Source organism: Pinus tabuliformis, chromosome 1_2, assembly GCF_031772625.1.
Source record: "Pinus tabuliformis cultivar Carrire ecotype Pingquan chromosome 1_2, CPIR1, whole genome shotgun sequence".
NCBI lineage: Eukaryota > Viridiplantae > Streptophyta > Pinopsida > Pinales > Pinaceae > Pinus > Pinus tabuliformis.
The window spans coordinates 770,253,551-770,264,464 of record NC_142298.1 but is presented as its reverse complement, the minus strand read 5'-3'; the positions used below and the strand labels follow the sequence as shown (position 1 = coordinate 770,264,464).

At 33.7% G+C, this 10,914-nt stretch overlaps 1 protein-coding gene across 1 annotated transcript; it reads left to right on the top strand.

Annotated features, from left to right (window-relative positions):
- The first annotated feature begins 365 nt into the window (after positions 1-365).
- LOC149208119 (galactinol synthase 4-like) lies at positions 366-888 on the top strand. Its single transcript, XM_089394002.1, has 2 exons — positions 366-493; positions 614-888. The coding sequence occupies exons 1-2, from the start codon at positions 371-373 to the stop codon at positions 866-868; spliced, it is 378 nt and encodes a 125-aa protein (XP_089250128.1). The 5' UTR covers positions 366-370; the 3' UTR covers positions 869-888.
- The last annotated feature ends 10,026 nt before the right edge of the window (positions 889-10,914 follow it).

The following is a 10,914-nucleotide window of genomic DNA, read 5'->3' as shown; positions in this document are numbered from 1 at the left end:
GGATGGGTATGAAGGGTAATTCCCCATGGATATTTCTACGCGGTTATGGATTGCTTCTGCGAGAAGACATGGAGCCACACTCCGCAGTACAAGATCGGATACTGCCAGCAGTGTCCAGAGAAGGTGTCATGGCCCGTGGAATTAGGGCAACGGCCCTCTCCATACTTCAACGCTGGAATGTTTGTTTTTGAGCCGAGTCAGCTGACATTCGACTGCCTTTTGGAAACTCTGATGGCTACTGTGCCAACGCCCTTCGCAGAACAGGTCTGGATCTGTTCTCATTTCAGTGAGGATCATGCACATTTTTGTTTGGTTTACCAGATCTAATTTTGACTAAATTGTGGTATATGTTTTGTAGTATTTCTTGAATATGTATTTTGAGAAGATATACAAGCCCATTCCTCTGGTGTACAATCTGGTTCTAGCCATGATGTGGCGGCATCCCGAGAACGTGGACTTGGACACTGTCAAAGTTGTTCACTACTGTGCTGCTGTAAGCTTTCTTTTCACTGCAAATTTGGGTTCGATAGAGACAATATGATTTATATATGAAAGACGAGATAGGTGTTCTGAGCGTACAGGGTTATATTAATGGATGAATGTGGATGTGCAGGGATCGAAGCCGTGGAGGTACAGTGGGGAGGAGGAAAATATGGAGAGGGAAGATATAAAGACGCTGGTGCAGAAATGGTGGGACATATACAATGACCCCTCGTTGGATCACTCGGGATCATGCGACATAATTCCAGATCCAATTTCAGAGTTGGATGGAAAATCAAATGATCTGCAACGAGTGGCTGCTAATTCATTCTTTGCTGCTGCGACGGCAACAAATCCCAACTTAATGCCTGCACCGCCTGCAGCTTAAGAGATTTCAAATTTGCAGAAGTCGCCTGTAGCATAAGATATTTATGGATGTATATTTTAAATGCTTTGTGTGTAATTTGGTTGAAGCCCACATTGGCAAGGAATCTACAGAGATTTTTTCAGGTTTTTTCCTGAGAAGGCCTTAGCACTTCCACTATGCAATCCACCTTCTAGTCTGTCCCATACATTGTCGCTTAACTTATAAGAAAGTAGTCGACAATGTCTACAAAATCATTTGAATTTTTATATGAGAAGGAATAAATTTACGTGAGAGGTAATCCTTTTGATCAAGATATTTATGTGGATTTGTAATATTATTTAGTATTCTTATTATTAAAACGACGGGGCCAATCTGTTAAAACAAGTGATAAAATTTATTTATGTGGATTTGTAATATTATTTAGTATTCTTATTATTAAAACGACCGGGCCAATCTGTTAAAACAAGTGATAAAATTTGAGATTTTTTTTTTTAATTGTATATTTAAAATGCAAATAAAATAGTCCAATTTCATTCTTGTCAATTCAATTAGGAAATATTTTGAAATTTATAATTGAGTTACCCTCAAGTCAAAGTTAGTAAAGTCGGACTTAAAGGGAAGCCAATAATTAAACCTGGTGATTTTGAAAGTTCTGCTAATTTTGTAAGCCTCTCCATGAATTGTTTTTTATTTTTAAATTAGTGGTTTGTTTGGTACATTTCACTGTTTTAAAATTTTATTTGAGGTATAAAAAGCTAACAATTAGTTGTTTTTTATTTTATTCTAAAATAGGTGATATATATATATATTTTGGGAAATAAAAAACTAACCATCATATTTAATTTAATTTTTAATTATGTTTTGTGGAGATGATAAAGTGGATTCATAGTAAATTATAAAATTATTTTATGTAAATGATATTATTTTAATTATAAAAATAAAATTAATAAAAATTATTACTATTATTATTTAATAGTTTGTTTTATTTTTTATTTTTAAATTGTAGATAAACATTTGTATTTATTTTATTTTAATTTTTCAAAAATTTTAAATAATAATTGATTAATTTTGTATTAGTAAATAGTTTTAGTAAAAATGAACTATACGTTTATAAGTGATGTTATAAGGAATTTTTAATTATAAGTTACTTTATAAGGAAAATTTAATTAAAATTTAAATATCTAATTTAAATTTAATCTAATAAATGTAATTGATCAAGAGGACTCTTTTAAGTGATGTGATTGAGAGGATCGGAAGGTTCAATAATGATGCAACCCCATAGCGATCACTGAAGAAACCTACACCATCTCAAAAAGGTCCCCCAAAATGGCTCACCAAAACACTTGAAAGTATTCATTTTGATGAGGTCGAAAAGAGAGGAACCATATTAGGTATTTAAATTTTAATTAGAAATTAGTTATCATATTATATATTGATTGAACATGCTTAGATTTTATTAGCATTTTTTGATGAGTAAGGTTTCATTATGTTAAATATATATTGGCTTCATTGGCTTGTTATATTTGGCTTGATTCTCATAGATATCATAGTTACGTTTGAAGAGCTACGTGATAATTCCAATGCATCAATGAATTTATATTTTTGCATAGCCATAGATTTCAGTATCATTTTTTATTTTTTATTATTATATGCGAGTTGTTGTTTGAAAATTAGCCTAATTGATAAAAGTAATCAAGGCAGTGAGAGTGCCATTCACCAATTTTCTAAGAGAAGAAGGCCCCAACCTCTTGAAAATTGTCTTTTTACCTTAAACCTTTCAAACACCATAGTTCTTTGCTTTCATTTACTTCTCTTCTAGAATAGAATGATGATTCAAGTACATGCTAGTTAAAGAGATGAGTAGAAGACTATGAGCAACCACTCATCTTCACTCTCATAGATGGGGAAGGTTGTAGTGCATTCTCATCCCTATAACTAGTATTGGCTCTATATCAACTAAGTTGAGTAAAAGATTGTCAGAATGTCCACTTGCCTCCACCAAGAAGGAAGGCCCTAGTGCATTAGTTATCCTTTTTGATTGAAAACCCCTTTGATCATTTTCCCATCATTTGAGTGAAAACTTGGAATTTTTGAGATGATTGCATAGAGAAGTTGGATTTGTGTGAGAGATCATAGTATATGCCTAGTTTGAAGTATTCTTAAATCAAGTAAGAGTGATTTCATTACAAGCTTGTGTGAATATGTTAAGAGTTTTGTTTCATGATTCTTGAATTGAGTTGTTAGTTTTGATTTAGAAGTGACAAATAATCTAACTTAACTCATATTACATACTTTAGTGTGCTTCAAAGTTTACAAGCACTAAATTGATATAAAATCATGTCGACTCACAAACACCCCTTCAAATTAGGGGGGGGGGGGGAATGTTATACACCTAATCCTTTGGGATTGGTTAGATAACTTGTAAATATGTAAATAAAAGGAAATATGAGTAGTTATAAAAGGAATCGACCTTGGAAGATAAAATAAAGGGTCACTCTTGTATGTTATATAAGTCTATTTTCATCAATGCAATATCAATATGATTCACGACTCATATTCCTTGGCTCGACAAATTGAAACACGAAAAACCATATAATTCTTCTCTTGAATCAGAAATCGTTGATCTTAGATGAGTCATTAGTGATTTGGCTAAGCAAAGGCAGAATGATGTTCATTCCATGGCTCCACCCTCATCTTCTATATTGGATTATTTAATTATGCAATTTAATCTTGTCAAATCATTGACATAATAGCCCCAATAAATATGCTAGAGTCTAAATGATATTCATGGTAGAAAACACAAGTTTTTTGGCCTTATTAATCAACTTTTGTTATAAATTTTAAAGTCTTAAATTTTTGCCCTTGTAACAGGTGCACAATGGCAAAACCTCCCCTCCCGCTTTGCTGATGTGTTAATGCGTCAAATTTAAAGCATCGACATGAAAAACATCTAGCAGACGATCAGTTGGTTGGTCACCTCATAGGTGTGGCTAGATATGCAATCTAAGTTATGGAAGAATGTTAAGTATCGATTTGGTACACTATTGAACGAATTAAGTTTATGTCAGATGGTGGAAGCATAGATCTGATGAATGCCAATATGATGGAACCCAATAACTATTTGAACACAGTGATTCATTTCTTATGGGAAGAAAAAATTATGAGAATTCCTGGCTATGGGTTTGATGGAACACTAAAACATCATACCCATAGCTATGGGTTTAATGCTTTGCATGCAGAGCATTAAATGGGGATGCTACATTATGCTTGGAGGTGGTTATGCTTTGGATGCTACATTTTACTATATAACCCCTTTTATACCCCCAAACATATACACCCATCGATGCCCTATATCACTCCCCAATACCTATAGACCCCTTAATTCTCTACATCACCCTCCAATATCTATACACCCCTCGATACCCTACATCAACCTCTAATATCTATACACCCCTTGATACCCTACATCACCCCCCAATACCATTATGTTGACTTTATTTTTTGCAATTTTAAATGTCCCTTTAATAAGGTATTGCTCCACAATATGAATCGCTCCAAGTAAAAATACCCCTTATTTTTACTAGAGATGCTCTTTTATTCTGCCAATACCAATAACCACCCCGCCTCCTCTCCCCCCCCCAACACCCCCCAAACCCAATACCCTACACCCCCTTCCCAATACTTACAATTCATTGACTTTATTTTCACAATTTTAAATGCTCCTTTATGGATGAATGTAATAAGATATTGATCCACAGAGGGAAGCCCTCTTAGAAGGCGAGCGATCAAAGTCCTTAAAAAGATCCATTTTCGTATTTAAATAAGATGTAATAGTTTCATGATGCATTTTTGTTCCACTAATGGAGCAATAGCTACAACCCCCTTGAGGAGGAAAGTCCTCTATATATATCTTCAACTTTATCACTCAAGAAAGAAGTGGATTCCCTAATAATTTACCTCATTTTGACTAAAGCTAATATCTAAATTCAATTCATTTGGACAAAATTATCTCTTTGATTTTGATTTGGTTTCTTTTTTTCCTAATAAAAAATTATCTAAAACATAGCATCAAGCAAATTATAAATATCCTAAAAAATATCATTTGTTACACTTAAATGTTATGTTCTCATAATCCAAAGAATATCTTTAAAAAAAAAAAAACATATAACTATATTTTATACCAATTATGATTATCTCCAACTTTACATATATTTTCACATAAAAAACAATACCCTTGTTATATTAAATTTAATTAATTTAAGAAAAAAAATGAAGTCCTCACCACATATTCCTAATTGATTGTAAAAAAATATCAAACTCGCACAATCATTTGTTATACTCTATAATGAATTTCCAAATTCCCATCTTGCCAAATTTTGTGGCACTGTCCTTCTCAGTCAGAATCTATTTTGAAGTTGCTAAATTGATTTATAGAAGCAATATGGACTGACCATGCAATGATGTCCTGTCAAAGGTACATTGAAGAATTAAGAGCAATAGAAGATAGTCTCATCCTTATCATTGATGAAGCTTCTGAGGGTTATCTCACGGAGAATACAAAGGATAGACTTGTTCAGCTGGAATCTAGAAAAAAAAAAAAAATTGTATGAACAAGAAGCTACTTGGAGACTTAAGAGTAGTATTGTTTGGCTTATGGCAAGAGATGACAATACAAAAAAAATTCATAATGTTGCAAAAGGAAAGAAATCTACAAATACTATATGGGAACTGCATGACCTAGAAGGTAATAGAGCCTCTTTGTTTGAAGATCTTGCAAATATGGGAAAGTCTCATTTTGAATCCTTGTTTAAATAACCTCGATACGCAATGATAACAGAAGTTGTGTGATTGCCTTCTTTTTTCCTAGTTTTTCAAATAATGTAAAGAATGCGCCTATAATGGAGGAAATGACATCTGAAGAATTAAAAGAGGTGTTCTCAATTTTTCAAAAGGACAAGAGTCTTGGTCTTGACAAGTGGTGAGTGAAAATTTTCATTGCTTTTTATGAACTAATTGGAGATGATATTCTTTGTGTTGTGGAAAAATTATGAACTACAGGGTTGGTTCTATATTCATTTAATAGTACTTTTATCGCTTAAATTCCAAAAGTAGACAACCCTACTACTTTTGACGAGTTTCAACACATATCTCTATGTGATTGTGTATATAAGGTCATTGCCCATCATTTAAAGCCAATCTTATCTAAAGCGATATCAAAAGAGTAGTTTAGCTTCCTTGAAGGGTGTCAGATCCATGAAGCTATTGGAGTAGCCGAGGAAGGACTACATAGTCTAAAATTAAGGAATATCAAAGGTGCAATTCTAAAGATTTACCTTTCAAAAGTATATGATCGAGTAAGTTGGATCTATATTTGTCTCTTACTTACACATCTGGGGTTTAGTATTCCAATTGTAAACTGGATTATGAGCTACATAACCTTTATTTCCTTCATTGTTCTGATAAATTGATCAACCCATGATCAACCTCACCTTTCTTTCATGCTCAAAGAGGTCTTTCGGCAAGTTTGATGTCAATTATCACCTCTTCTATTTTTATTGGTCACTAAAGGATTAAGTCAAATTCTTGGGAGGCTAAACGAAGTGGTTCTTTGAAAGGATTATTGTTGGCATTGTGATGCATGCGTTGTACTTGATGGCAACCCTCTCATAGACGAACATCTCACTTATATATGCCAAAGAAGCAGTTATCGGGAGGAATCGGGCCTATATAACCCTTGGATGCATGGTTTAACTCTATCAGGAGTTGTTCGAGCGATCAAATCCCATATATGCATTCATTAATACTATCGGGAGGTGTTTGGGCACTTAAAACCCATATATATATATATATATATATATATATATATATATATATATATATATATATATATATATATATATATATATATATATATATATATATATGTGTGTGTGTATGTATATGTATGTATGTATTACATAATAATCAATAGCATGTATGCATTGGACCCGACGACATATCGCTTTTGGCTTATAATAATATTGCATCCGCAGTATATCGCAATGCATAAAGGGTTGCCCACCCCAATCCTCCGATTGCGATAAGAGGTGGCGGACCCGATGGAAGCATTAAAGGCAACATATATTAATATCGCATTCGCAGAATGTCACAATGTATATAGGGTCGTCCACCCCAATCCTCCGATTGCGATAAGAGGTGGCGGACCCGATGGAAGCTTTAAAGGGATTTTATAATAACATCGCATCCGCGGTGATCGCACAGTTTATAAAAGCCTTCCACTTCAAATTTCCGATAGCGATGAAAACAACGGACCCGATATATATATAAAGGCTGGTTAATGGGCATGTCGCATCCGATCCATCGGATCGGACGTCGGGAATAGGCCATGATATGGGCATGCGCTGGTAGTGATGAGAAGCGGACCCAATATAGTATTATTATGGGTTCATTCATTTAAAGTCCGCCTTTTTTTGTTTGGACCGTTTTCATCGTTTTCCCGCTTAAGCCTTTTTCTTAAGAGATCAGTCAAAACAGTTGCGCCACAGGATTTCGGATCCTCTGGTTTCGACTCATGGTTTTATCAAAATCATGACTATATAAGAAGAAAAGAGATCCTTTGGCAATGCATTGATTATGAATTGAAGATCTTAAGGGAGAATTGATTGGCATTCTTGTGATCGGTTAAGGAGCAATTACTGATCAAGGAGAATGCGCGTAGAACAGAGCAAAGGATCGCAGGCTTGAAGTTCAAACATTTCTTCGAGAGAAATCGCATTGCTTCAGGTGTATTGCAGTTCAGGTTCTGGGTGCGCATATTGGGTTTGTCTTGTGCCTAGCCTCCGGGTGCACTGTTATATGTATATCTTCTGCATTGTGTTCTGATTTCGGCATAAACAACCTCTGTTTTAATGGGTGACCAGATCGAGCATTTATTTATATTTTGATATAGTGGTTGGGTTGGCGCTTGGGTGATTTTGAAAGATATGTTGTATAAAGAAAATATATATTGATCTAATGCCTGGGTAATTCTGAAGATTTGTTTATACTTGATGACCATTTGATCTTCTTGGATCCAGTCTGAAAATTAATGAAACGTGGTCCTTGAACGAAGTAGGGGGTTGTAGCTCCTTCCAGGAGAGACTGGAAAACGAGAGAGGGTTGTAGCCCTCTGCAGGTTGCAGCCTGCGTACTGGTAAAGGACTGCACCAGTAAAAATTCATTGTAAAAGAAATTCTATTTGAAAGAAGACAGAGACATATTGCAGCAGGTGGTTTTCACCCACATTGGGTTTCCACTTTATATCAGGTGTTCCGTTGTGTGACAATCTGTTTTTAACTGTTCTTGTTCATCATTTTATGGTACTGACATACAAGTTAATTATCAATTTTGGAAGAATAATTTAAAGCATAAATCTGGATAATTTATTGAAAAGAAATTAATAATACTGATTCACCCCCCCCCCCCCCCCCCCTCTCAGTATTATTTCCAACAATTATGTGTATTTTTTGGGCTTCTCACTTCAAATTTACTATTTGTAGATAACATTCTCATCTTTTGTGATGTTACAAGAAGATATTCTACAACCATCAAATTTGCACTTGCTCTTTTGAAGTTGTTAAAGGTATTAAGATTAACATAACAAAATCTACTTTATCTATTTGTGGGTTGAATGTTGAAGATATGGATTTTTATCAAGGTATGTTTCCCTTTGTCACAGATGAGATTGTTGTGGGATTGAAATATTTTGGATTTAAGTTAAAAACTAACTCATATAAATTTGCAGAAGGATTTTGGTTAATAGAAAAAATTGAAAAAAGGCTTAAAAATTGGAGCTTAAGATGGCTTTCTAGAGCTGGAAGACTTTTTCTTATTAAATCAGTCCTTGAGGCAATATTAGTTTCTTGGATGTGGCTTTCCTGGATTCCAAAAGGCATATTAAACAAGATAAAAAAAACGTTGTAATCTTTTATGGTCAGGTTTATCAGATCAATCTATTCTTCCATGGGTAATCCAGATAATAATAGTTGCTCCTAAAGATTTTGGAGGTTAGGGTTTAAAGGACTTACATTTTTTTTCAAAAGCTTTAGCAACTAAAGTTGGTTGGAAATTACTAAAAACTCACTCTCATTGGACGAAAGTGGTGTATATCTAATATATACACCCTATGCAGTGAGAGGACTAGATTTGCTTACCCAATAAATTGAAAAGCAATGTTTTTATCATTTGGAAAGTTGTTCTCTCGTAATTTTTATTGATTGATTCAAGCCTAGCTTGGAAAGTGGGTGATGGATCACATTTAAAGGTTGATCAATCCTTGGATTGGAATTCATATTGATCACAGACTTCTTGAACATTTGATTGAATATCTACATGGTAATGACCTCGCTTACTTGAGTCAAATTGTAGATCTAGCACAAACAAATCTATGGAATCGAGGTTGGGTTTTGAAAGATCATTTAGGCATACCCATGCATCTTCATCATTTCTAGATTAGATACATTGGCAGTTTACCTGCAACACATCTCATATTAGCTCAAGAGGAGGATGAGTTGGTTTGGTCCCATGATTCCTAAGGGGTTTATACGCTAAAATTTGGATATGCTTTTCTTATATCTGATAGATTGTAGGATGTTCATGAGGACTGGTGGGAACTTTTATGGAAAATTAAAGTTCCCAACTTGGGAGAATTTAACAAGGAGATGTTTTCAAGGCCCAAACAAATGTGTCCTATGCAAAGTTGATGATTCAAGAATCTCTCAATCATTTATTCTTACTGTGTCCTTATTTTAAAGGTGTTTGGAAATATGTTATGAAAAAGTTCATATTTGCAGGTATTTGGTTAGGTGAAGAGTTAATGGAGGTGTGTATTCAGTGGACTCATTGAGGGAGAACAAATTGTATAAAGTATTGCCTCTTTTAATAGTTTGGGGAGTTTGGCTTGCAAGAAATAGAGCTATCTTTGAAGATGACATCTTTCCCATTGAAGTTTTTGCGACACAAATTTTAGTTGTTTATGACCTTCTCTTGAAGGACCAAAGAGATAATAACAATAGAATCCTAAATCCAACAGTCGTTGATAGATCTCATCCTTGGGAATTCTTTGATGGGACTTCGCAAGGAGACACTTTTGGATGTGGGGGAGGATTTGTATTACATATTTTGGAAACTCATTTATTTTCTCTAAAAATGGGTTTGGGAGCAAGTTCCAACAAACTATGCACAACTCTTATCCTCAAAATTGTTGTTTATGTTTACAATTGAGAATAGAGTAGATAGTCTTTCTAAAAAAAATTATGATTGGATTTTGGGACCTCATAAATCAAAAAACAACAACAAAATGATCAGCTCTATCAATTTTATCATAAACCATTCATTAATAAAATTGATTAAATATAACAATTTTCTTTAAGTTCACATACTTCAACAACATTTTGTAAGACTTTTTAGTATATCTCAATTTATTCATACTTATCTCATATAACAATTACACGTACCAACATTGTTTTGATATTTATATTTAGTTTTATCATAGTTATTTTGGAAAATGATGACTATATAACCCCTCTTTCTAGAATCCTAATAAATCATCATATTTAAATGCATATATATATATAAATAAAATTACACCTTTTTCCTCCCCAAAAAAACTATATAACATTGCTGATGACTAATGATGAAAGATACCAGTGAAGTTTGGCGTTTATTAGCCATCAGGGTTTACTAAATTTTATAATAATTCATAATTACGTCACATTGCATGCGTGTAAATATTTTCATATCGATGCAGAATTAAATGAAAATTAAATATTTTTTGAATTACAGAAAACGAAAGAGTAACCATGTACGTCCAGTCATACAAATGTCAATTTGTATATTTACAAATATTAAATAAATTCGATTAATTTACAACCAATAACTGTAAGCGCAACAGCAATATCCTCATCTTTGAGGACATACAGTATGATCTTCTGTATGATATACAAATTGTCCCCGTCTATGCCGGTGGATTAAAATATACATATATAAATATCTTATGCTACAGGCGACTTCTGCAAATTTGAAATCGC